The sequence below is a fragment of the Atractosteus spatula genome, chromosome 5 (genome assembly GCF_055471065.1).
Source record: "Atractosteus spatula isolate fAtrSpa1 chromosome 5, fAtrSpa1.hap1, whole genome shotgun sequence".
Taxonomy (NCBI): domain Eukaryota; kingdom Metazoa; phylum Chordata; class Actinopteri; order Semionotiformes; family Lepisosteidae; genus Atractosteus; species Atractosteus spatula.
In genome coordinates, this window is record NC_142710.1 from 2,679,042 (window position 1) to 2,706,866 (window position 27,825).

General features: G+C 52.7%; 2 protein-coding genes across 7 annotated transcripts; one reads left to right on the forward strand and one right to left on the reverse strand.

Moving 5' to 3' along the window:
- Nucleotides 1-104: 104 nt before the first annotated feature.
- Nucleotides 105-8,475, reverse strand: LOC148833330 (protein lifeguard 1). 6 transcript variants are annotated; one of them, XM_088917119.1, is made up of 8 exons: nucleotides 8,001-8,475; nucleotides 4,986-5,137; nucleotides 3,777-3,899; nucleotides 2,730-2,827; nucleotides 1,663-1,863; nucleotides 911-1,039; nucleotides 685-828; nucleotides 105-498 (listed from the first exon to the last, which is right to left on the reverse strand). In XM_088917119.1, exons 2-8 carry the CDS (start codon nucleotides 5,113-5,115, stop codon nucleotides 346-348), a joined length of 978 nt encoding a protein of 325 aa, XP_088773245.1. In that variant the 5' UTR covers nucleotides 5,116-5,137; nucleotides 8,001-8,475; the 3' UTR covers nucleotides 105-345. The 6 variants fall into 6 exon arrangements, with proteins under 6 accessions (XP_088773245.1, XP_088773244.1, XP_088773247.1 ...); XM_088917118.1 differs by having other exon boundaries at nucleotides 4,986-5,142; XM_088917121.1 differs by lacking the exon at nucleotides 8,001-8,475 and adding an exon at nucleotides 6,960-7,046.
- Nucleotides 8,476-21,121: 12,646 nt separating this feature from the next.
- LOC148833331 (uncharacterized) lies at nucleotides 21,122-26,762 on the forward strand. The gene is made up of 2 exons (XM_088916367.1): nucleotides 21,122-21,364; nucleotides 24,334-26,762. Exon 2 carries the CDS (start codon nucleotides 24,914-24,916, stop codon nucleotides 25,919-25,921), a length of 1,008 nt encoding a protein of 335 aa, XP_088772493.1. The 5' UTR covers nucleotides 21,122-21,364; nucleotides 24,334-24,913; the 3' UTR covers nucleotides 25,922-26,762.
- The last annotated feature ends 1,063 nt before the right edge of the window (nucleotides 26,763-27,825 follow it).

Consider the following 27,825-nt stretch of genomic DNA (forward strand, 5'->3'; position numbering starts at 1 on the left):
CCCACCTCCCTCACAGCTGCAGTGCTGAGCTCGTCGGGGGGGGGCAGAATAAAAACGAAGGCCACACTGTGGAAGCAGAAACCAACTTTATTTCTTGTCAGGGGCCGGACGTTAACAGTGCCACTGGGAAGTGGGGTGCTGGGACTGCTGGGACTTCACAGTTGGGAGGAGGGCAGGGAACAGCAGACTGAGGACAGAGCACAGAGGGCAGAGGAAAGCAGACTGAGGACAGAGGACAGCAGATAGAGGACAGAGGACAGAGAGCAGCAGATAGAGCACAGAGAAAGGGGAGGCTGGTATTTTGTCCAGTGGTTGTATATGCAGTATGTGTGTGTATCCTGTGTGTTAGTTGTTGGAGCTGCCGCCCAGCAGAATCAGCAGGTACAGGAAGACCATGATGATGTCCAGGTAGAGGATTAGGGCAGCGAAGACGTACTCCTCTGCACTCAGGGCGTATTTCTGTCTTCCAAGCACCAGCTGACTGTCCACTGCCAGGAACTGAGACAGAGGGAGAGGGGATAACCATGACTGACTGGACACTACAGTACATGAACACTGCACTGAGAGAGAGAGGGGTTAATACAGACACACTGACTGACTGGACACTCCAGTACATTAACACTGCACAGAGGGAGGGGGGTTTAGGACAGGAACACAGGCATGGGCGGGCGAGTTGGTCCTTACCAGCGAGAAGAGCAGGGCGCCCAGGCTGCCGTACAGCACCTGCAGCACGCTGGAGTAGAAGAAGCAGCAGAAGAAGCCGAACATGACCAGGTCTACCGCCAGCACCAGGAGCAGGCCGTTGCAGTAGGTGAAGTCGACCCGCGTCTGCGGAGACACGGGCGACAGCGCTCAGGGCCGGGGGCCGGGGGTGGGCGCAGTGCGGCGCGGTGCGGGCTGCAGTCCCTACCTGCGCCGAGAAGCTGATGACGGCGAAGGCGATGGCCAGCGTGGAGCCCATGGCGATGAGCACGGCCGTGGTGTCGTGGAAGGAGGCCACTGTGCCCACCATGTAGGAGAGGCTGAGGGTCACCGTGCCCTGCGAGAGAGGACACGAGGGTACTGAGCCCTGCTCCCGATCCAGCCTGGGCCGCGCTGGAGCAGGAACACGCTCACGCTGCTCTGTCTCCGCTCTCGGAACGGGCAGGAAGCAGTGGTGTATTGGAGAAGCCCGCGATCGACTGCAGCGCATCGCCGAGGAAACCAAAAAACAATCCTGAGAACCATTCTCTCTTCTTTGACGAGACGCGCGGATCATTTGAGTGTACGGACTGGAGCTGTGGGTGTAGTGTCGGGGACAGTGTCCAGCGCCCAGCAGGATGTGTCCGGACTGACTTTCCCCTGGGGTTCATTCAAAATGAAACGTTATAACACAATTATAACCATGGGGACGCTCACAGGTGTCCTGAAGACAGACCGGGATGTACTGCTTCAAACTGAAAGTCAGCTAATCATGATGGACGTGCTGTATGACAGTTGTGCTATCGCCTCATGATCGCATGAAGTACGCAATGATGTACTATCTCATAATAACGCCGTCATTTCCTCGTCATTATGAGATAACTCAGGATTTTTTTCCCCTGGATGGCAGCACTGCGTTTTGTAACGATCATGACGGGGGGGGAAGGGGGAGCCGACTGGCCCTGCTCTCGCTCTGCGCACCAGTGCGATGAGGTTCCAGGGGTGCCTCCTGCGGATGGAGCCACAGAACTCCAGGGCGAGGGCCACGATCACAAAGATGATGTAGGAGCTGAGGTAGATCCACAGGTTCTTCTGCACGGCCTGCTTCAGCCCCTGCCAGAAGGTGAACAGGCACACGATGCTGAAGGTCACCAGCAACTGTATGGTCAGCACACAGAACACCTGGAGCCAGAGAGAGAGATACAGCACAGTCAGCACACTGAACACCTGTAGCCAGAGAGAGAGATACAGCTCAGTCAGCACACTGATCACCTGGAGTCAGAGAGAGATACAGCGCAGTCAGCACACTGAACACCTGGAGTCAGAGAGAGATACAGCACAGTCAGCACACAGAACACCTGGAGTCAGAGAGAGATACAGCACAGTCAGCACACTGAACACCTGGAGTCAGAGAGAGAGATACAGCGCAGTCAGCACACTGAACACCTGGAGCCAGAGAGAGAGATACAGCGCAGTCAGCACATTGATCACCTGGAGTCAGAGAGAGATACAGCGCAGTCAGCACACAGAACACCTGGAGTCAGAGAGAGAGATACAGCGCAGTCAGCACACTGAACACCTGGAGCCAGAGAGAGAGATACAGTGCAGTCAGCACACTGATTACTTGGAGTCAGAGAGAGATACAGCACAGTCAGCACACTGATCACTTGGAGTCAGAGAGAGATACAGCACAGTCAGCACACTGAACACCTGGAGTCAGAGAGAGAGATACAGCACAGTCAGCACACTGAACACCTGTACAGAGAGAGAGACTGCCAGCACACTGAACACCTGGACAGAGAGACAGACAGCCAGCACACTGAACACCTGCAGAAAGAGAGACTTTCAGCACACTGAACACTTGGACAGAAAGCATGAACATTCAAGAGACACATCAGCGCCAGGCTGGGCACTCAGTGGGCGCTGTCCTGGGCTGGTCAGGTGTTTGGGAAAGAGAAGGAGATGATTCTCACACCGCTCAAGGAGAGAGGAAGTGACATCACTTCGGCGTGGCTCTGAGGAAGAGGACAGGTGGAGAGGCAGCTCACCTTCCTGATGAAGGCCCTGCGGACGTTCTTGTCGTCAAAGGCGCTCACCACCAGCTCCACGCAGCCCACGGGCATGCTCGTCTCGCACGGCGCCGGAGCTGCGCGCCCACGGAGGAGAGAGAGGGAGACGTTCAGACATCAGCCGCCCCTAGCCCTGCTCAAGTGCTCATGGGAAGGAGAGACGAGACAAGACGAGGCCATCCGGCCCCCGATTGGAGAAAGGCGATCACGCGACATGCAGATCACGTCCCAGCCCCTGAGATGGAGCGTCTCCTGCTCTACCGGGTGAGCTCAGCCTTCAGGCTGCGTTGCAGAAGGCCTGAGGCGCCTCTCTGGTGAAGGAGTTCATGCATCCATCATCATCATCATCACCACCATCACGGCCATGGAGAGGACAGCCTGACTGATCTTGGAAACATTGCATGATTTTCCAAAGGGCCAAACTAAGAACCAGATCCAGTAGTGATTCCTAAAAGGCCGATTTGGGTTACTGAATAATTGGATGTCAAATGGTTTGCATAAAATACACTGGGCATCCCTTTTCCAAACATTTCTAATATCAAAATGAGGCAATCACCCCTGGCCTTTTCCAATCACGGCCTCCTAATAACCCCCCCTCTCTGAACTGGCCTCAGCACTCTGCTCTCCTCCCCACTGAGAGCTGGAGTGTGTGAGCGGACTGGAGCATCATCCAGGTGGGGCTACACACTGGTGGTGGTGGAGGGGAGTCCCCAAGTGCTATATAGGTGTATATTATTTACGGTGTGGCTGTGGCTGGGAGGTTGCCGGTTCGAATCCTGCGGCTGGCAGAGGAATCCTACTCTGTTGTGCCCCTGAGCAAGGCCCTTAACCCCAGCTGCTCCAGGGGAGCTGTATAAATGGCTGACCCTGCGCTCTGACCCCCAGCTTCTCTCCCTGTCTGTGTGTCTCATGGAGAGCAAGCTGGGGTCTACGAAAAGACAAATTCCTAATGCAAGAGATTGTATAGGGCTAATAAAGTGATCTGTTCTCATCTCATCCAAGGTGAATTAAAATGGCTGCACTTACCTTCGCTGTCCACTGGAGGGAGCTGTTCTGACACCTTGAACCCTATCTCTCCCGGAGGGGGGGGCACCATCGCAGCTACTGTGGGAGGGGCTGGGTAAGGCCCAGCGGGTGCATAAGAGATGGCTGTAGGAAAGAGAGTGGGAAATTCAGAAAGATCATATTCACACCGCACTGAGAGAGAAACCCGCATCTCGCGGACGACCACGGAGAAACAGGGACAAAAGGCCGCTGTGACGACAACTGACCATGTTTAGGCTTTAAATGTGCAATGTTTTTTTCATTTTTTGTAATAGAACCATGTGCAATGTTTTTTTGTTTGCATTCTATTTAAATGTACAGAAGTGCTGGGTATCCATAAAAAAATCCCCTCAGGTGACAATACAGTCTGCTCTTATCCGAAATACACTCACACCCCGGTATCACAGCGTTCGGTGGACGAATTGTCGCTCGTCTGAACATAAAGGATTCGTACCTTGCGATTCGTTATGGGGACGGAGCTTCGCTACTCCGAACTTCGGAGTTCGAAAGCGACCGATTTTTGGCAGAGACCCTTCGGCGAACATCTGGATTCAGCGCCGCCGAACAGCTGCCCGTCTCTGCGCGGGCGCCGTGAGGCCGCAGCGCCTTCTTTACGGCCGCAGCGAAAGCTCCTTTTCAAAGTGCTCTGGTGTGTTTGTTTTGTAGCTGCTGTTTATTGTGGGGTCTTCAGGAAGAGAAAAAAGATTCTCTAGCGTCCTAGCCCACAACAGTATGCACATCGTTCTAGCCGATCGCTTGGATAGCGATCGATTACGAAAGAATGAAAGATTTAAATATGATATCAATTATTTCACAGCTATAGGGAGGTTTTGGAGTGAACTTGTCTTCGGTTCGGAATGGGGTGGCATTTTCCCCAAAACAAATAATTTATTGTCAATTTACGATCTCCCGCCTTCCGAACAGATTTTCAGGAGCGAATTAGGCGCGAAACCGGGGTATGAGAGTATACAGACACTATACCAAAGAGGAAGACAACGACCTTTAATTAGATATCTACTGAAGACAGTTAAGATGAATGTTTAACGTGTAGCGAACTGGGACACCGTTATCCATAGCAGTACAGACCAGATCGGGACTAGATCCCAGTTCTCCTCACTGGATCGGCTCAGCTGTTGCTGTGATCCTGCTGATTCACAGGCTGTGGGACTGGAGGGACTGGTGCCACCGTACCTGTGGGGTATGGAGGGGGCAGGTAGGGAGGAGGAGCATCATACAAAGGAGCAGGAGGACCTGAGCTCACACCAGGCTGCTGCTGCAGCTCAGAACCAGGAGGGGCTGTTGCAGTCTTCACATCCATCATAGTGCCTTTCTCCAGGAGTCTGCTGCACTGAGAGAGAGGGGTTCATACAGACACACTGACTGACTGGACACTCCAGTACATTAACACTGCACTGAGAGAGAGAGGGGTTCATACAGACACACTGACTGACTGGACACTCCAGTACATTAACACTGCACTGAGAGAGAGGGGTTCATACAGACACACTGACTGACTGGACACTCCAGTACATTAACACTGCACTGAGAGAGAGGGGTTCATACAGACACACTGACTGACTGGACACTCCAGTACATTAACACAGCACTGAGAGAGAGGGGTTCATACAGACACACTGACTGGACCCTCCAGTACATTAACACTGCACTGAGAGAGAGGGGTTCATACAGACACACTGACTGACTGGACACTCCAGTACATTAACACTGCACTGAGAGAGAGGGGTTCATACAGACACACTGACTGACTGGACACTCCAGTACATTAACACAGCACTGAGAGAGAGGGGTTCATACAGACACACTGACTGACTGGACACTCCAGTACATTAACACTGCACTGAGAGAGAGGGGTTCATACAGACACACTGACTGACTGGACACTCCAGTACATTAACACTGCACTGCGGCCAATAGCAACAAAATCAAGGGGTTGTTTTTTCTTTGACTCTTGATCAGTGGGAGCTCTTTACAGCAGAGCCTTGCTTCACACAGAGGGCTGTTACAGAGGATGTTTCAGCACACAGCAGTTTGCCACACCGTGTTATGTAAAGCAGGGAAAGCCAAGCCGCTGACATTACAAAATGCTCAGAAACACTTCAGCTTTTGGGAACTCGCGCGCCGGTTTCCTCAGACCCCCCGTGCAACCTGTTACGACACCGACGCGCAGGGCCAGATGCAGCAGCTGGTGCTTCCGGGCCTTGGCGTCGCCCTGGTCTCGTCCCACCATGAGCCCTTCCCTGATTAGACGCCAACGCAGCTCTCCTGCTGCGGGTTGCGCCACTAGCGGTCAAGCCCGAGAGCTCTGGTTCCTGCCCGTTTTCTTAGCGTCTTGCCCAGCTCAGCATCGCGGTGGGGGAGGTCGAGCCTATCTCAGCAGGCAGTGGGCAGAAGGGCAGGGTACACCCCGGATGGGATGCCAGTCCGCCACGGAGCAGACAGAGACACACACCCACACCCGCACCAGGGCCAAGTATCCCAGAACCAGCTTGTCTTCGGACTGTGGAAGGAACCCGGGAGGAGACCGTGCAAACTCCACACAGACAGCACCCCAGGGCCCCGGCAACGCTGAGCACTGCACCACATCGCGCTGCCCGTCTGTCTCCTAGTACGGAGACACGTCTTTCAGCTTCACGGAGGAGCAGATGGAGTGAAGGATGGGAGAGGGAAAGGAGATCCTGAGAGGGGTGACCGTCTGCTCACCCTGCAGCCCCCTCCGTCAACAGCCGTCAATCAGTCTGTGTCCACACAGGCGCAATATGACGACGTGAGACCGTCAGAGAGGACCGTGGCTCTGCTGCAACGTCTCACACAGCCTGCCCATGCGGGAATAACCTTGATCTGCGTGATCAGGTGGCCGATCGGCGTGGAGTTTGATTGATTGATGAAGGACGGGATCTTGATCAGGGCTGAGCAGTGCCCGAGAGATGACGAGATCCTTCTCGGGGTGGATCAAAGATTGATAAGTGCCGAGACTCTGAACAAAATCAATCAATACTGAAATACGGATGAGTGTGGACCAAAAGCTGATAAGAGATGTGTGATCCCGATCAGAGTGGATCAAAGATCAATCAGTGAGTAAACTCTGATCCCAGTGGATTAAAGATCAATAAACGACGAAATTCTGAGTGTAGCTCAAAGACTCACCTAGGCCAATAACAGGTCAAGCTGGTCAAACAGCAGAAAGCTCGAGCAGAGACTCCGAGGGCCTTGCTGAAGCTCTTAAAGATCTTGCAAGTCCTGGTTGTCTAACAGACCTCAGACCCTTGCAAAGCCACCTATATAGACAGAGCCCAGTGCCTAAGAAGTTGCATGAGACCGGATTGCTCAAAGAGGGATTTCACCATTTCATGCGTTTCTACACATCTTGTCGATGTCTTTCGGATGGGGAAGACAAAAACAGAGACTGTCAAAGACAAACGTCTCGTCTGCCCCCTGCCCTGAAACCATGGAACCCACTTGTTCATCTCATTAAACTGCGTGTGGAGAAGATGTGTCGTCACGCCCTGTCTGAGCTTTCAAATGATGGATGGTCTGATTGATTGATTGATTGATTGAATTGAATTGGCTGGGCAGCTTGTTCCCCACCCCCACCACACTCTATGTAAAGAGCCTCCTGACCTGACTGCAGGATCTCACCCAGCTGTGTCTGGAGAGAAACCAGGGTACCGGCAGCTTGTTCCCCACCCCCGCCACCCTCTGTGTAAAGAAGTGCCTCTATGGTTTCTATGGTTTTAACACCACATAGTTCCTGTGGTTCCTGTTTCACTGCTGATACTGAGTAAATCAGTGCGTGGGAAAGAATCTGCCCGTAACCCACTTCAAGAGAGAGAGGCTTCTCATTCCTCCACTCAGCTCTAACTCAAGCGGCTGCTTCTGACTGCCTGCCTGTTGCACTGAACATGTTTCACAGGAGATTCATAAAAATGATATCAAGACTTAAAGACTTGAGAGATTATAAAAATTCAACAAACCTTCTAAAGACTTCTACTTCCACAAAGCAGAGCAACCACTCTGTGTTAAAGGACACTTGATCTCTGTGGCTTCTCTCTAAAATGAGTACATCTTCCAGGTCTAGCCCAGACAGCCATGGACATCAGAGAGGAGAGGAGCTCGTCTCAGACAGCGACAGGACACAAAGGGAACACAAGTCTCACCGCGACTTCGCTGGCGCAAGCGATATCTTACCTTTCGTTTAGCTCGTCAACTTTCTCTCTTTGCTCTGCTTCAAACAGGACAGCTGGACAGACCCGAGTGATCCTTTGACTGATCCACTGACTGTCTGTCTGATCCTCTGACTGTCTGTCTGATCCACTGACTGCCTGTCTGATCCACTGACTGACTATCTGATCCTTTGTCTGTCTGATCCACTGACTGCCTGTCTGATCCTCTGACTGTCTGTCTGATCCACTGACTGACTGTCTGATCCTTTGTCTGTCTGATCCACTGACTATCTGTCTGATCCACTGACTGTCTGATCCTCTGACTGTCTGTCTGATTCACTGACTGTCTGTCTGATCCACTGTCTGTCTGTTTGATCCACTGACTGCCTGTCTGATCCACTGCCTGACTGTTTCTCTGTCTCTGATCTTCTGACTGACTGACGTATGCTCTGTCTGTCTGATCCTCTGTCTGTCTGATCCTGTGTCTGACTGTTCCTCTGTCTGTCTGATCCTGTGTCTGACTGATGCTCTGTCTGTCTGTCTGCTCGACTGACTGACTTTCACAACAATTGCCGAGAGACTGCCCGATTAAAAAAAAATAGGTTTCTCGCAATCGGCAATAACCCCCCCCCCCACACACAAACACACATTTCATCAATATGGTGGGAGTCAGAAGTGAAGAAACCACAAACTGATCACAACAGAGGAACCAAGCGGAGCAACCTTCCCGGAATGTGCACACACGTGCGCACGCGCACACACACTCACACGCCCGCGCGCGTGCACCCCATCCGCTGTCCTATTATAGAGCTGTTCTTATTCCCCTAGCAAATAAACTGGGGGTCCCAGCAGGGACAGGGCACCTGAAGTTCAAGCCTGCACGTTTCGGGGGTGATCTTCCCCACACAGGCGCAGGGAAAAACACTACTCTTTGAGACTGCAAAAACGCCATAAGTTCCCACAAAGACTTCACTTTCAGACTTCAGCCGCAGCGTCTCTCAATAATAATACAGTGTGTGATCTCCTGTCCCAGCCTGAGGAACAGTGAGCTTGTCACTCAATAATAATAATACAGTGTGTGACAGTGAGCCTGTCTCTCAATAATAATAATAATAATAATACAGTGTGTGATCTCCTGTCACAGCCTGAGGAACAGACAGTGAGCCTGTCTCTCAATAATAATAATACAGTGTGTGATCTCCTGTCACAGCCTGAGGAACAGACAGTGAGCCTGTCTCTCAATAATAATAAAACAGTGTGTGATCTCCTGTCCCAGCCTGAGGAACAGTGAGCTTGTCACTCAATAATAATAATAATACAGTGTGTGATCTCCTGTCCCAGACTGAGGTACGGACCCTGTTCCTGTTCCCAGGCCGTTGCTATGTGGTCACTTGATCCCGGAGTCTCTGGCGCTGTTCCTGTACCGCCAGTCCACAGCAGACCGCAGCGAGAACCTGAAGGGGTCTCTCGGGAGACAGAGAGAGGAACTGCGGTCAGAAACGAGAAGCGTTCCCGGAAGAAAACTCCGGCACCAGGCTGTTGCGTCACGGCGCAGAGCGGATGTCAGAGCATCTCGTTTGAGAAGTATGTACAGTAATACTGATTATATTAGGTAATTAGGTAATTTATATTTGATACGTTGTGTGTCGCTTTTTGGAATACTATGTTTAGGAATATAAATTTGAAATTAGTTTGGACAATTGCGGATAGATACGGTCTTACAAATAAAGTTAAAGAAATTTCATTTAATATCTTCATAGATCTGATACCCTGTTGAATTGACATTTTCTTGATTTAGACTCGAACAAGATAACGTGTATTTTGTAATAATGAGAAGAAATCTTTGTTACATGCGTTTGTAAACTGCACATATACAAAATAGATTTGCAAGATGTTATTGTTAAACATTTAAAGGTAAATGTTAAATTGAAAGATTCTGCTATTATTTTATATTTTGTTAGACCTGATTTGGATAAAGAATATGTTTTTATGATTAATCTGTCAATTAGTTTGGTGAAATACTTCATCCACAAAAGTAAATGGTCTAATTCTGCTCCCCCTGTTCATGCTTTTAAGGTAGAATTCCTTTTTCATTTCCATCAGAAATTTAAAGAATCAAAAGGCAAGACGCACGACGGAACTATGTAAAAAGCTTCATTTTCAGCTAGTCCCGTGGACGTGCAGCGCGCGTGTTCTGCTGGGGGAGCCGGGAGAAGAGGGATTCCCTCCCCCACGCGTGTCCGGCCTGCTCAGGACAGCTGGAGGGTTGTTCCACGCTGAAAGCCAGCTCCACCGGACTCCGGAACAGCTTTTCCCCATAGGCTGTCAGGCTCCTCAACACCCCGTGTGCGCAAACATTTCAAGTTGTGCACATTTTGTTCAACGACGTTTATTGGCAAGGCTGTTGAATGACAGGGTGACAAAAGATCGCGTATGCGATCCACACAGCACCTGCAGACCATTCACATTACAAACACGTCGGTGGACATTCACGTCTGAAACATAAGACATTACTGAAACGCAGGCTCCCTGTCCCATTGCGCTATATCACCCTGCAGCTCACAGCCGTCAGCCATCAGCCCACTGCAACTCAGCAGGCGTGAGCCTGGCCAGTACCTGGATGGGAGACTCCTGGGACAAACTAAGGTTGCTGCTGGAAGAGGTGTTAGTGGGGCCAGCAGGGGGCGCTCACCCTGCGGTCTGTGGGGGTCCTAATGCCCCCAGTACAGTGACGGGGACACTAGACTGTAAACAAGGCGTCGTCCTTTAGATGAGACAAAAAACTGAGATCCTGACTCTCTGTGGTCAGTAAAGACCCCAGGGTGTCTCTCAGAAAGAGTAGGGGTGTGACCCCAGTGTCCTGGACAGACTCCCCCCTGGTCTTTACCAGTCATGGCCTCCTAATAACCCTCTCTTTACAGCTGAAGGGGATCCCCATTACCTGTCAAGCGCTTTGAGTGGAGTGTCCAGAACAGCGCTGTGTGTGAGAGGAACTCATGTTCGATCCGATGATACGGAATGAAACACTGCCCTCTCGCGGGCAGGTTGTATATCGCGCGACCTGCACCCGAGCAGAGATCAGCGACAGACACGCCACGAAGGCATGAACACTGTCACAACACACACCGCCGAGTCGTGTCACAGCAGGTACTGTAAATCACGCGTTTATTAGGTCACACAGGAAGCGCTATTTATTGGAATATTTCAAGTCATTACTTCCCTTAATTGCAAACAGGAAGGTAATTATCACAGTCTTTTTTTTCTCTCTCTCTCCATGTTGTTGAAGCCGATACCCTGGCTTCTCTCAGGACACAGATGGGTGAGATCCTCCAGTCAGGACAGGAGGCGCTTCTTTACACAGAGGGTGGTGGGGGTGGGGAACAAGCTGCCGGTACCCTGGTTTCTCTCCAGACACAACTGGGTGAGAGCCTCAAACAAATTAGCTAGCACCCACTAAACGGTGACCTGTCTTGTGTTGTGTAATGAAAACAAACCAAGATCTTGTGGGGTCATGCAGACAGATGGAGGAGACCGAGCCGGGTTAGCCCATGTGTAGGGGGCGCTACAGACCGAGCTGCTGACACGGCGGGCGCTGCCCCTGGTGCTGAGCCTGGTGCTGAGCCGATGAGAGAACTCTGAGATCCAGATCCGACCCGGGACACTGGCTGAGACCGCTCGGCTGTGTCCCCCGTCTCAATCTCGTAGGGTCTCCCTGTCTTCTCGCGCCTCTGCTGAGTCTCCGCTGAGCCTCTCATTTTGAGTTGACATGTGCGCTCAGGGTTTCTCGAGGCTGTGTCGTCACGTCCGAGGGTGCTGCGGGCATTGGCGATTGTCTCTGAAATATCGGCAGCGCGATTGCGAAGCGATACATATCGATAAGTCAACGGGCGCGGCCGCGGCTGCCCTGGAGTCAGCGCGCGCGCTGCCAAATGACCCACAATCGTGCGCTCCGGTCCCCTCGACACGCGTTAAAAATTCACACAGCGATGCTTTGTTTTCCCTTTAACAAGTCTTAGCATTAAGAACAGAAGGATTAAGAAGTTTTGTGTGGGCTGGGACGTCACTGGTTTTCGCTTTTCGACGCGGGGAATTCGGACGCACAGGCGTCCACACTCTGAACGATACGGATCCCTATCCATTTTTTCCACTGGGAGGGAGAGAGAGAGAGAGAGAGGTGACAATTACAATAACAGACGCCGCCTGGGGATGTTGTGGTTGATTTGCGAACCGGGCGCCCGTTCTCCTGATTTGCAAGCGCCTGCGGTTTCAGCTCATTTCGCGGTGGCGGTCCGCCTGCTCCGCACGTCGCCGGGGACCAGGGCGGCCGGGAGACGGCGTGTTGCTGCCGGGTTGTCTTTCGGGAGCTCGGTGTTCAGTCTGAGGGCCAGGCTGGGACCCCCAGCCTGGGGGGAGTGAGAGGGGGTCGGAGGAGGCACGCAGAGCGAGTGAGGAAGAGGAGAGGGTGATGTGCTCTATAGGGTACAGGGGGGAATTCGAGGAATCCGCAAGCTGTCCCCTGGTCACCCCTCACCCTGCTGGGGGGTCCCCCAGCCCCCTCGTCCTCTGGCCAGGCTGTCAGCCCTCAGCCAAGTGGGTTCAGCCAGATCTTCTCTCCATGATCTGTGTCCTCGGGTGCTGTTTTTCCTAGTGAGTTTTATTTGTGTGCTGCGTTACAACAGGACAAAGCCCCTCAGGTGGTGTTATTGCAAGCTGGCCAAGTGTGCACACAGAACTCCTTCTGCCCACTTCCTTAAACTGGGAGACCATCTGTCCTTCCACTTTCGAAGTGCTTTATCCAGGCAGGTAGAGTCTGGGCCTGCTGGCACACAAAGAGCACAAGGTAGGATACGCCATGGACAGGACGCCAGCCCATCACAGGACACACACACACACCCTGGACAGGACGCCAGTCTATCACAGGACACACACACACACACACCCTGGACAGGATGCCAGTCCATCACAGGACACACACACACACACACACCCTGGACAGGATGCCAGTCCATCACAGGACACACACACACCATGGACAGGACACCAATCCATCACAAGACACACACACACTCACACACACACACCAGGGCTAATTTTCCCAGAAGCCAGTTAACCCACCAGCATGTCTTTGTACTGTGAGAGGAAACCAGAGCCCCAGGGGGAAACCCACATAAACAGGGGGAGAACATGCAAACTCCACACAGACAGCACCCCAGGTCTGGATTTGAACCCAGGGCCTCCCGCGCTGCAAGACAGCAATACCAACCCCTGTGCCACCAGTATAATGCTTTTGTGCTAGTAATATTTATAGAGTATATATGCATATTAGTGGACATTTACATCCCTGAACATATCTTGCACGTCTGTGACCAGTCTGGTGTTAATATTTGAATATGCTCTTTCTGAATTCTGAGAAACAGGACGTGTGTCCGATTTCCCACTACTCTGTCACTGAAACAAAGCACATCCTTGTGTCCTGCTTTTCTGCAGTACCCAGTGGTTTCTCCTTCACTGGGCTGTCGGGCACGGATACTGTACCTGCCGCCCGTGCTGCGCTGTCAGAGAAGCGAGAATCGGCCTCAGTCTGAGGGGACACTCTCTCCAGGCGGTCAGGGAGGCTGCTGATGGACTCTAAGGTACTGCGTCGTGGTCTGATCATTTCTCCTTCGGTATTCGTCTTCTTGAGCTGGAGTGCTGGTTCGGTTCAGAGCGAGTCTGCACCTTACTGTATTAGTAAGACTTCCTGGAATACACATCACACATAAACAGACACAAAACCTGCACTCATTTCTGCTTCTGCATTAATAATATACAGTGCATATATCTATATAAATTATATACTGTACATACAGGATTTATATACAAATTATAATACTGTATATACAGCATATATACACATTATATACTGTACATACACAGTATATAAATTTTTTACTGCATATACAGCATATTTACACATTATGTACTGTTCATACAACATATATACATCCATTACAGAATGTATATACAGCATATATATTATAGGCTGCATGTACTTTTATAAGAGGAGAAATAATCCAAATCGACTGTCCGGATTTGTGTGCTAAACATTTAACGCTTTGTTACACACGAAATCAATCACGCTATTCTATCACTATTGTGATGCAATAGTGCTGTATGATACGATGTATCACACAGGCAGCATTGGTGATGTATCAAAGTCAAAGTCAGCTTTAGTGCCAGACCAGCCCTTCGGGTTCTTAGGGGTATGTTATCGTCTACCGGTGCTCTTGAAGTAACAGAGATGCAAAGAGACATACGTGCCGAGAAAAAGCAGAACTCACGTATCGTACACGAAGCACAGTACAGCGCTATATGACTGTTACGGACAGGGTCTGCAGTCCGTGTCGGGTTCTGGAGTAGACCCTGTGCGATGTGGGAAGAGCTGGAGGAAACAGGAGGTGCGATATGGGAGAACATACAGGGGTTTACTGGTGCACAGAATAACAATGACAGTCCGGGAGACAGTGAGGGGGGAGACAAAGATTGGTGTCCAAATCCGAGCGGGTCCGAGGGAGGGTCAGGGCTCAGCCCAAGAGTCCATTAACCGTAGATCCATCCCGAGACGTGACGAGGTTAAAATCCCCCGGGAAGAGGGAAAACAGGAACAGATCCTGGGATGATGGGGCGAGGTCGTCCGGACCCCGGGCTCAGGACACGGGAGGTGTCGGGGACGAGGCCTGTGCCCTCAGGAGACGGACATGCAGTAGGGTCTCCTGGTGTGAGGTGGGCCTCACAACGTCCGTACCCTGATGTGGAGCTCCGAGGACTGGAGGCGCTGGACTTTAAATAGCGCAACACATAACAGGCTACACCTGGGGAACACAGCAACCATCACGGGACTAATGACAGGAGCAGTGGAGCGCCCCCTAGGGGCCGTGACAGTGACAGGGAAGATGGACTCCACTCACTTACCACTACATGCCAGAATGAATACCTTCACAGCGGTGCCGAGTCTAGAGAGTGAATAGCCTCAGGGTAGGTGCTCTCGAGGAGCTGGGGAGATGGGCTGGGGGTCCGGGATTTATAGTGTTTCAGAGGAGGACATGACGTCAGGAGTGAGAGCCGAGTCTGCTGGAACTTGGCTGTTGTTGGAATTAGCCCTGCCTGGGTGGTATCCTTTGCACACGTGATTAATCTCACAGATTCGGTGGTAGCTACACGGTCATTGGCCTACAGAAGTGTTGACTTGATATAATATTTGTTAATATATAATATATAATATTTGATGTGATTCTTGTAGGTGTTTCCCTTGCAGGTAAGAGTGCTTACTCGTCACTGGGCGCTCACAGCTTTGCTCTGACTTGGCTGAGGCTGGTGTGTGAAATTTGTATAGTGTTTCAAAAGCAAAGAGCTACGAGGCTCGTTAGTCTCACCCTGATTGCTCAGAACAGCGCCCGGCACATTATAATTATATTCTTTCTACAGCTCTGTCGTGACTCAGCCATGACACCTGTTTCTCATCTATTCATCTCGCCTTCAGGTGATCGGAGGCACAGGTTGGTGATCAGATACCCAGTGGTTTCCTGATTGCTGTGGACAGCTGGACTGGGACCCCTGTCAGCTCCCTCTGAGAGTCTGTCCCCTCTGGAGATACACTGTCCCCCTCTGCAGCACAGCTCCTCCTCCCTCCTGAGGCTCTGTGAGGGGCAGGGAGAGAGACGCCTGGTGGACTCACCTGGAGAATCCCGGAGCAGAAGAAGCTCTGGACTGCTGGACACCAGGCAAAGATCCCCACTGACAAGACAGGACACACAGCTCAGTCTCCATTAACAAGGACAGTACACACACCTCAGTCCCCTGTTGTCAAGGACAGGACACACAGCTCAGTCTCCATTGACAAGGATAGGACACACAGCTCAGTCCCCCGTTGTCAAGGACAGGACACACAGCTCAGTCCCCATTGACAAGACAGGACACACAGCTCAGTCTCCATTAACAAGGACAGTACACACACCTCAGTCCCCCGTTGTCAAGGACAGGACACACAGCTCAGTCTCCATTGACAAGGACAGGACACACAGCTCAGTCTCCATTGACAAGGACAGGACACAGAGCTCAGTCCCCCGTTGACAAGGAAAGGACCCCCCTGTCTTCCTTCCAAGGACAACCTTAACCAGTGGGAGGCATTTCTGGGAAGTTTGCAGGTCAAGGGATCCATGGGCTCTACAGGCCATTCTGGGGATCACCCCACTGTTCCCACGAACTACACCCCCAACCCTTTGACGCCCTCTCCAGGCCGTTACAATGATTATGATTTTTACTCAAACTTTTGGGGGCTTGTCTACGACCCCGACGATTATGTCCCGGACGATGACTATTACTACTTCTTAGGCACACCCAACCCCACTGGGAACACCAGCACGAATCTCGAGCTGGCCGCGACAGTGACCAAGGCCGTGCACTTCAGCGTGCTGGGCCTGGGGCTGCCCGTCACCTGCCTGGCCCTCTTCAAGCTGTACCGCCAGTTCACCGACAAGGAGGTGGTGTGCTTCTACGTCATGAACCTGCTGGTGGCCGACCTGGTCCAGCTCTCCGTCGTGCCCCTCACGAGCGGCTTTGGCTCCGACCGCCTGTGTCTCGAGTTCGACATCTTCAACGTCCTGTTCAACGTTGGAGTGAACGTCGGCATTGGGTTCATGGCGTGCATCGCGCTGGAGCGGTACCTGGTGGTCGCCCACCCTCTGTGGTACCGGTACCGGCGGACCGCCAACCTGGCGGTGCTGGTCTCCGCGGCCGTGTGGGCGCTCCTAGCCACGGACACGACCCTGTACATGTTCCTGAGCCGGACGCCCGGCCAGTGGCTGAGCTTCTGGACGGTCCACTTCCTGCTGCCCCTTCCCTTCCTCGTCTTCTGCGGCGTCGGCACGTGGAGGGCCGTCGCCGGCGCCATCGCCGTGTCGGAGAAGGAGAAGAGGAAGGTCCGGCGCTCCCTGGCCCTGGTCCTGGGCTCCTACGTCGTGCACTTCCTGCCCTTCTACGCCACCCAGTGCTTCCACTACGTCCGGCAGACGTACCGCCTGCGGACGGACCCGAACGCCGGGGTCCCGCTGCGCGCAGCCGTGTTCGCGCTCTTCAGCCTCCACGTCCTCACCGACCCGGCCCTCTACATCTTCCTGCGGAGCGACTCCAGGCGGACGCTGCGCCGCCTCTGGAGCCGGCTGACGAGGGGCGGCGGGGGGCCCGCGGATCCCGAGGGGCACCCCCAGCCCGTCCCGACGGTGTCGGTCACGCCCGAGCGGAACGGGGGCCCCCGTCAGAGCCGCCGGCTGGCCGAGGGGTCCGCAGGTGACACCCCCGAAGACGATGCTGTGTTCCTCCTTTCCGCTTCTCTGTGTGGGATTGCCTTCTGTAGAGGCCTCTCGTAGGTCCGCCTGTCTTCTGCTTCATTCAAGGCTGAGGGAGCGGGTTTAGGACTGAGGTGGTATTTCTTTACGCAATGGGTGAGGGGAGAGTGGAGCAAGCTGAGAGTGCCCAGAGAGAGAGACAGGTCAACACTGTGAGTGTCCAGAGAGACAGACAGGTCAATACTGACAGTGCCCAGAGAGAGAGACAGGTCAACACTGTGAGTGTCCAGAGAGACAGACAGGTCAATGTTGACAGTGCCCAGAGAGAGAGACAGGTCAACACTGTGAGTGCACTGAGAGAGAGAGACAGGTCAACACTGAGAGTGCCCAGAGAGAGGGACAGGTCAATACTGACAGTGCCCAGAGAGAGAGAGACAGGTCAACACTGAGAGTGCCCAGAGAGAGAGACAGGTCAATACTGAGAGTGCCCAGAGAGAGGGACAGGTCAACACTGTGAGTGTCCAGAGAGACAGACAGGTCAATGTTGACAGTGCCCAGAGAGAGAGACAGGTCAACACTGTGAGTGCACTGAGAGAGAGAGACAGGTCAACACTGAGAGTGCCCAGAGAGAGGGACAGGTCAATACTGACAGTGCCTAGAGAGAGAGAGACAGGTCAACACTGAGAGTGCCCAGAGAGAGAGACAGGTCAATACTGAGAGTGCCCAGAGAGAGGGACAGGTCAACACTGTGAGTGTCCAGAGAGACAGACAGGTCAATGTTGACAGTGCCCAGAGAGAGAGACAGGTCAACACTGTGAGTGCACTGAGAGAGAGAGACAGGTCAACACTGAGAGTGCCCAGAGAGAGGGACAGGTCAATACTGACAGTGCCCAGAGAGAGAGAGACAGGTCAACACTGACAGTGCCTAGAGAGAGAGAGACAGGTCAATACTGACAGTGCCCTGAGAGAGACAGGTCAACACTGAGAGTGCCCAGAGAGAGAGAGACAGGTCAACACTGAGAGTGCCCAGAGAGAGAGACAGGTCAATATTGAGAGTGCCCAGAGAGAGGGACAGGTCAATACGGACAGTGCCCAGAGAGAGAGAGACAAGTCAATACTGACAGTGCCCAGAGAGAGAGAGAGACAGGTCAACACTGAGAGTGCCCAGAGAGAGAGACAGGTCAATACTGAGAGTGCCCAGAGAGAGGGACAGGTCAACACTGTGAGTGTCCAGAGAGACAGACAGGTCAATGTTGACAGTGCCCAGAGAGAGAGACAGGTCAACACTGTGAGTGCACTGAGAGAGAGAGACAGGTCAACACTGAGAGTGCCCAGAGAGAGGGACAGGTCAATACTGACAGTGCCCAGAGAGAGAGAGACAGGTCAACACTGACAGTGCCTAGAGAGAGAGAGACAGGTCAATACTGACAGTGCCCTGAGAGAGACAGGTCAACACTGAGAGTGCCCAGAGAGAGAGAGACAGGTCAACACTGAGAGTGCCCAGAGAGAGAGACAGGTCAATATTGAGAGTGCCCAGAGAGAGGGACAGGTCAATACGGACAGTGCCCAGAGAGAGAGAGACAAGTCAATACTGACAGTGCCCAGAGAGAGAGAGAGACAGGTCAACACTGAGAGTGCCCAGAGAGAGAGACAGGTCAATACTGAGAGTGCCCAGAGAGAGGGACAGGTCAACACTGTGAGTGTCCAGAGAGACAGACAGGTCAATGTTGACAGTGCCCAGAGAGAGAGACAGGTCAACACTGTGAGTGCACTGAGAGAGAGAGACAGGTCAACACTGAGAGTGCCCAGAGAGAGGGACAGGTCAATACTGACAGTGCCCAGAGAGAGAGAGACAGGTCAACACTGACAGTGCCTAGAGAGAGAGAGACAGGTCAATACTGACAGTGCCCTGAGAGAGACAGGTCAACACTGAGAGTGCCCAGAGAGAGAGAGACAGGTCAACACTGAGAGTGCCCAGAGAGAGAGACAGGTCAATATTGAGAGTGCCCAGAGAGAGGGACAGGTCAATACGGACAGTGCCCAGAGAGAGAGAGACAAGTCAATACTGACAGTGCCCAGAGAGAGAGAGAGACAGGTCAACACTGAGAGTGCCCAGAGAGAGAGACAGGTCAATACTGAGAGTGCCCAGAGAGAGGGACAGGTCAACACTGTGAGTGTCCAGAGAGACAGACAGGTCAATGTTGACAGTGCCCAGAGAGAGAGACAGGTCAACACTGTGAGTGCACTGAGAGAGAGAGACAGGTCAACACTGAGAGTGCCCAGAGAGAGGGACAGGTCAATACTGACAGTGCCCAGAGAGAGAGAGACAGGTCAACACTGACAGTGCCTAGAGAGAGAGAGACAGGTCAATACTGACAGTGCCCTGAGAGAGACAGGTCAACACTGAGAGTGCCCAGAGAGAGAGAGACAGGTCAACACTGAGAGTGCCCAGAGAGAGAGACAGGTCAATATTGAGAGTGCCCAGAGAGAGGGACAGGTCAATACGGACAGTGCCCAGAGAGAGAGAGACAAGTCAATACTGACAGTGCCCAGAGAGAGAGAGAGACAGGTCAACACTGAGAGTGCCCAGAGAGAGAGACAGGTCAATACTGAGAGTGCCCAGAGAGAGGGACAGGTCAATACTGAGAGTGCCCAGAGAGATAGACAGGTCAACACTGAGAGTGCCCAGAGAGAGAGAGAAAGAGACAGGTCAATACACTGACAGTGCCCAGAGATAGAGAGACAGGTCAACACTGAGAGAGAGAGACAGGTCAACACTGACAGTGCACTGAGAGAGAGAGAGACAGGTCAATACACTGACAGCGCCCAGAGAGAGAGACAGGTCAACACTGAGAGTGACCACAGAGAGGGAAGGGACTATAGGTGCTGAGCCGATCCAGTTGCGTCACGATGGTGTTCAGGTTCGGCTGTGTGAGACTGACTCGACGTGGTTATCCCTCCCGAACCTCTGTTATTAGCCTCCAGTCCGCCTTGGAGGACAGGCGCGGCACCTGCGTCCGATCCAAGGTTACGTCTCCTGGGCCAGAGCGGCGTGAGCAGGACCGAGACAACGCCTCTCAGCAAACTGCCTTAGCTGCAGCTACTTGCACCACAGTCTGTAAGGCAGCCTGTATAATCGCTGTTACTGTCACTGTAGGCCGTTTTATTCTGTGCACAATAAACATTGGAAGGGATTCTGCTTGACCTGCTTCTTGTGTTCTGTTTGATTAACTTATTCCCACAGTCGTCAGTCGCCTTGCAGGCATGGCGCCCCCTCCAGGGGCCCCACTCGCTAACCCGGGGAACCCCCAGGGGACCCCCCCGGAGTTCAGGGCATCTCTCCCCTTGCTGGGGGGCCCTTTCAGCTCGGGCACGCGCCGCCCTGTCGAGGTCAGGGCACGCCGCCCCCGGGGGTATTTGGTCGCGTGACCTTCACGCCTCCTGCCACCCAGGTCGTGTCCGTCAGGAGGGGGAAATAATGGTCAAAAACGCCCATTCTCCTGCCCCCCCCCGGGGCTCTTATTTCTCAATCGGGACAGAGACTTGAGTTTGTTGTTGTTTTTTCTTAAATTGCCAAAAGTCAAGGCGTCTGTCCGTCAGGTGACGGCCCGGAGCTCAGCGGGAAGGGCTTCGTGCTCCGGAGTGCGTGAGAGACAAACGCGACCGGATCTCCCGAGGCCGTGTAGCCGAAATAAAGCTGCAGGCGCATCTTCTCCAGTGTCCAGTGGTTTAACTCGTTTGAGTGTTGAACGTCAACAGCCCGCCGCCGCGCCCAGGTGTCAGCGCGGGGACGCGCTTCTCCGCGGGGACCAGCGCGCTACCCAGAAACTCCCCGCTCGGAGAAACGCACACCTCTCCTTTCCTGCCGCGGGGTGTGCCCGTAAAACACCAAAGTCCTAGCTTCGCCGGCCGGCTGCTTCGGTGTCCATTTCGTGTCTCCCGGTATTTGTCCCCGGGTTGTCGCGGCCGTCAGCCGGTTCACACGGGGGGCGTTTTCAACCCCCCGGCGCGCATCTCAAGCCCTCAGGTCGCGGCGCTCGTCAGAAAAGACGATAACGGCGCTCAGGTAGGAGCTCGTATCCCCTCGGCGGGGTCTCACTTCGTCGTTTTGGCGGCTGACGTTCATTAGAAACACTACGGCAAATCTCTGACATTAACTCCGTTTCCGTTTCGGGTGTACTACAGGCACGGAGAGAGAAGCTTGCTCAAGAAAAGGACCAGACTGGCGACTACAGTTCTGTATCTTCCAGCTTGTGGGGTGTCTGCGGGGACAGGGGTCCGAGTAAGCGCGTCTTTGCGGTTTTAATAGTGATTTAGATAGGGACGGGAGACAGTCGGGTGCCGAGACACCCAAGTTAACCCGAACGTAAACCGATGAGGTCGGGCGGGAGGATGAGACCGGAGGTCTCAGGGCAGTTATTTATATATATTATCTTTCATTATATCGTGGTATTCTGCCGTTTTCCCCGTTTCCCGTCAGATTAGACGTCCGTCGCGAAAGAGTCTTGGCACAGGAATTTTTTTTCTTCGTCGATAAAACAAAGTTGTTGGCTGAGGACAGGTGTCGTTCTGAACCGGGGTGTGTCGTTGTGTATTTTTAGGTCGAAATTAAACGGCTTTCCCGGGTGAAGGGACTATTCTGAATCTTAAATGGAACGGGAGTTTCTTGGGGAAAAAGAAGAGAGATGCGGGTTTCGTATCCCATGGCAACACTCTGAGTCAGATCTGAGTCGTCTTTGTTGGAGAAAAAAATGTCTTTTCCAGACGCTTCTGTTTTCTCTCAGGAGCGACAAACTTTCCTCACACAGTAGGGTAAATTGTTGTCTCTTGACTGTAAACCTTCGGTATTTTGGCGTTTCTTTCAGAGTAAAAATCCTTAATCCCTGCTCCGTGCACGTCGCCGGACTCTCGGGATTTAACGGTCGTAACGAGTCTCCATGAACAGCGCACCTTCTAGAAAAAATGGAGAAATGATCAGGACCTCACGGAGGTCACTTAGTCCTCTGATCCATCCTTTTTAAACTGCTTTAAGGCATACAGGGGCTCAAGAGTCTGTCCCAACAAGCAACGGGTGCAAGGCAGGGTACACCCTGGACAGGACACCAGTCCATTACAGGACACAAACACACACACCCTGGACAGGACACCAGTCCATCACAGGACATGCACACACACCCTAAACAGGACACCATACCATCACTGGGCACACACACACCCTAGACAGGACACCAGCCCATCACAGGACACACTCACACACACACCCTGGACAGGACACCAGCCCATCACAGGACACACACACACACACCCTGGACAGGACACCAGCCCATCACAGGACACACACACACACCATGGACAGGACACCAGCCCATCACAGGGCACACACACACACACCCTGGACAGGACACCAGCCCATCACAGGACACACACACACCCTAGACAGGACACCAGCCCATCACAGGACACACTCACACACACACACCCTGGACAGGACACCAGCCCATCACAAGACACACACACACACTGTTGGCCCACTGTTGGCGGGGGCTCTTTTGTGGGGGCGCAGGCTGTTTAAAGGGGACCGTGGGCCTGGCTCTGCTGTCAGCTGTGGGAAAGCTGGATTGTTTACACTGTCAAGCCCTGGCGTGACAAGAGACATAGGGGCCGGAGCCCGTGTGGGGGCTGTTTCTGAGCTGTCAGCGCTCGCTGCGCTTCCAGGGACACAGAGCAGCTCTGGGAACATAGGGGCTCCTTCTTGTGTAGCACTGCAGGGTGTCGAAGTGCGCGCCTCCCTGTGTGTACAACACAAACAACACACAGTGACATAGGCATTGGATAACACCAGCAGCACACAGTGACTACACACAGGGACACGATCATCACACAACACCAGCAGCACACAGTGACCACACACAGGGACACGGTCATCACACAACACCAGCAGCGCACAGTGACCACACACAGGGACATGATCATCACATAACACCAGCAGCACACAATGACCACACACAGGGACACGGTCATCACACAACACCAGCAGCACACAGTGACCACACAGGGACACGGTCATCACACAACACCAGCAGCACACAGTGACCACATACAGGGACACGATCATCACACAACACAAACAGCACACAGTGACCACACACAGGGACATGATCATCACACAACACCAGCAGCACACAGTGACCACACACAGGGACACGATCATCACACAACACCAGCAGCACACAGTGACCACACACAGGGACACGCTCATCACACAACACCAGCAGCACACAGTGACCACACACAGGGACACGATCATCACACAACACCAGCAGCACACAGTGACCACACACACAGGGACACAATCATCACACAACACAAACAGCACACAGTGAGCACACACAGGGACACGGTCATCACACAACACCAGCAGCACACAGTGAGCACACACAGGGACACGGTCATCACACAACACCAGCAGCACACAGTGACCACACACAGGGACACGGTCATCACACAACACAAACAGCACACAGTGACCACACACAGGGACATGATCATCACACAACACCAGCAGCACACAGTGACTACACACAGGGACACGGTCATCACACAACACCAGCAGCACACAGTGACCACACACAGGGACATGATCATCACACAACACCAGCAGCACACAGTGATCACACACAGGGACACGCTCATCACACAACACCAGCAGCACACAGTGACTACACACAGGAACATGATCATCACACAACATTGACAAATTACTGTCAGTGAAATTTGTTTTCCTTGTTGAATAAGTTTCTGGATGAGAAACATTTTCTACTTTTCTGTAGGAACTGAGACATTTCTATACAGCTCTGAATTTTTTTTTTGCTTCAGATGAGGAGCTCCTGCCCTGTGTATGTAGATCAGTTCCCTGTGTCTCATCTGCAACTCACCTGCTGACACATTATGATCATCGTCTTTCCACAACTCTCGTTTCTCCTTCTGTATCACTGAACCATCACAGCCGTTTCTCATCTCTTTTCTTGCCTTTAGGTGATTGGAAGCACAGTGGTTTCTTGATTGTTGTGCACAGCTGGACTGGGACCCCTGTCAGCTCCCTCTGAGAGTCTGTCCTCTCTGGAGATACACTGTCCCCCCCTGCAGCACAGCTCCTCCTCCCTCCTGAGGCTCTGTGAGGGGAAGGGAGAGAGACGCCTGGTGGACTCACCTGGAGAATCCCGGAGCAGAAGAAGCTCTGGACTGCTGGACACCAGGCAAAGATCCCCACTGAAAAGGACAGGACACACAGCTCAGTCTCCATTGATGAGGACAGGACACACAGCTCAGTTCCCATTGACGAGGACAGAACATACAGCTCAGTCCCCCACTAATAAGGACAGGACACACAGCTCAGTTCCCATTGACAAGGACAGGACACACAGTTCAGTCTCTATTGACAAGGACAGAACACACAGCTCAGTCTCCATTGAAAAGGACAGGACACACAGCTCAGTCCCCATTGACAAGGACAGGACACACACCTCAGTCCCCATTGACAAGGACAGGACACACAGCTCAGTCTTTCATTCAGAAGGACAGGACAGATATCTTAAGACCCTTTGTCACGGACACCATGAACACCTCACCGATCTTGAACTACACAGAAATCATTAACAACATTGACAGCAGTTATTTCATCTCGTTTGCGCACTCCCTCACTGGCCTGCGTGTCATTGTCGGCTACGTGGTCATCTGCATCAGCCTGCCGGCCAACTGCCTGGCCATCTATGGCCTCTACCACCTGATCAAGTCCGACCACGTCATCCCCGTCTACATCATCAACCTGCTCATCTCCGACCTCCTGCAGCTGCCCTCCAACCTGGCCAGCAACATCTACGTCAAGTTCGACTTTCACCTCTACAGCGACGTTTTCGTCCGTGTTCTGTTGTCGATCTTTTTCCTGGGCGTGTCGGGCAACATCGGCTTCATGGTGTGCATCGCCCTAGAGCGGTACCTGGTCATCGTCCACCCTCTGTGGTACCGTCTTCACCGCAGCATCCGGATCACCGTGCTGGTCTCTCTGGTCGTCTGGGTGCTGTGCATCTTCTGCACCATCATCATCTCCTACACGGAGGTGTACGCCGTCTACCTAACTGGGCACATCCTGTGGATAGTCATCCTGGCCGTTTCCTTGTTCCTTCTCGTGTTCTCCTACGTCTCCACCAGAAGGGCGATTGCCAGGGCCATCGCGGTCCCGGACGCGGAGAAGAGGAAGATCCTGCACGTGCTGACCCTGGTCCTGACCACCTACATCGTGCTCTTCCTCCCCTATCTTCTGTTCAACTTCCTGTTCTTCAGCGGCGTCCTCAAGACCCTGTACACGCCGGAGAACGCCAACGTGTTCGCGGTGTGCCTGACCGTGGCGTCACTGCTGATCACGCTGAACCCCGTGGTGGACCCGGTCCTGTACTTCCTGCTGCGGACCAAGGTGCGAGGGACGCTGGGCTCGTCGCACTGGCGGCAGCGGGTGATCAGACTTGTGAGCCTCTGGGGGAGGCCCGCGGTCGAGCCGGGCGAGGAGGCGGCGGCGGCGGCGGAGACGGGGGTGCCCGCCCCGTCCATCGCCATATCCCGCATCTGACGGAGGATGCCGGGGGATTGTGGGCAAGCGCCCCCCCCCGCCGGTCTTTACGGGAGAGGGTCACGGGCACGCACGCAGCCCCGTTCCCGACCCATGGGGCGGGCGGTCCGCAGGATCCCCGGAGCGCTGGTGGGATTCTGGGGGCACGGGGTACGGGGCGCCCTTCCATGCCGGGAAAGTGCCGGCGAGTCTCGCGACCGCTGCGTCGGCATTTCAAAGACCGGTGACGCAGGAGCAGAGTGCTCTTCCTGCTCAGGGGGATTGGGGCTGATACGCGGGGTTTGAAGGCCGATGTTCAAAAGGGCGAGAATCGTTTGTTGCGAGAAACATTTCTGCTTTTCTTTTTGTTTTGTTTTGTTTTGTTTTGGGGGGGGGGGGGGTTCCCAAGACTTCCTGTTGGCGTGAGTCTCTTAGGGAGAGTGAAATCCTGTCGCACTCAGAGCTCGATCACCAGTATCCTTCTTCCGCAGGGACACCTCCACCCTCTCACATTTCTCTCACAGCTCAGGGCTCCTCCATTATTTTCACTCTCCACTGACTGTGAATTCTTTCAGAATTCAGCTGCAGAATTGAAGTGACATTTTGCAGACAATAGTTCTGTTACTTCACTTGTGCCATTTTACAGTGCAGTGCAGTTCTCGTACCATAAAGACATTTAGTTACTCTAATAGCCTGTGTAGTTGAGCCTTTTTAATAGTTTAATAGCTTGTAACTTTTCTTCTGTTATGCTTCCTTTAACTCTTCTTAAGCAACGTTGTATTGTAATGTATTGCCATGAATAAAGAGGGGTCTGCTAAACAAATAAAAAATTAATAAATTTAATAATAAATTAATTTTTCAATTAATGACTTTCAGAGTCTTCAATCAAGCTTTAATCAACCCCGTTTCCTGTTTTTGGTTCTTATTGTTGCGAGAAATTCTTTAACAGAGGACCAGGAGATTGCCTGGTGTAGATTCAGCCTTTATTGAGCTCAGTACACACAGGGACACAGCGCTGGGACTGTCCTGCAGGACAGACACACTGCTGGGCTCTCCCAGCTCTTATATCAGTACAGACACGTGATCCAGGACAGTCCTGTGTGCTGTCAGTCTGTCCTGAGCTCAGCACACACCGGGACACAGTTGCTAGTTTAGTTCTTGCTAGTTGTGTTGTCACACTGTGACTTCTTTGGCCATTATATCAGGTGGGCTTTCAGTCTTGGTGCCATATCAGACAATGCTGGCTCTGTGTGTCCAGATCGACCTAGCAGATAAAAGCAAAATCTGCAAACAAACAGCTTCCTCTTTGATTTGTACAAGTGCAGAAAGCTTGTTTCCTGCAAAGAATGCTCACTTCCTCTTTCCTGTCATGCTCTTTGGTTTTGTTGTTAAACGCTTTGCTCTCACAACAGGCTCAAGCTAAAAACTAGAGCTGACATTCATGAAATGTCAGACAAGGGGCAGACGAGGCAGAGAGAGGCGACATGTCCCTGTGTTCACATGTCCACAGAGAGCCACTCCTGTCCACAGCAGGGTCAGTGTCCACCTCAGGACAGCCAGGGACACTTTGTGATCAGCGAAATTAAAACATGAGTAGAGGCTCAATCCAAGTCAAAAATCTTTATCTTCTCTGTCTGGCATTTGCACAGTCACGTGATGGGCTGCTCAGTCATATTCATGGTAGAAAGTTCAAATGCGAAGGAATCTACATTTTTATTGCGGATGATTTCTCGTGCCCGCCATGTCCTTCGCCATTTGTTCTCTCATGGTCTAGGAAAGTGTGGTTGTGTCCCCAGCAGGGGCAGGGAGCGAGACGTTTTGGCAGACTCACGTGAAGAACATCACCTTCAGAACAGAAGGCAGGGAGACACAGGTCTCCACATCATTGCTGCAGGCAAGGCCAGTAAAAACACATTACAATGGCC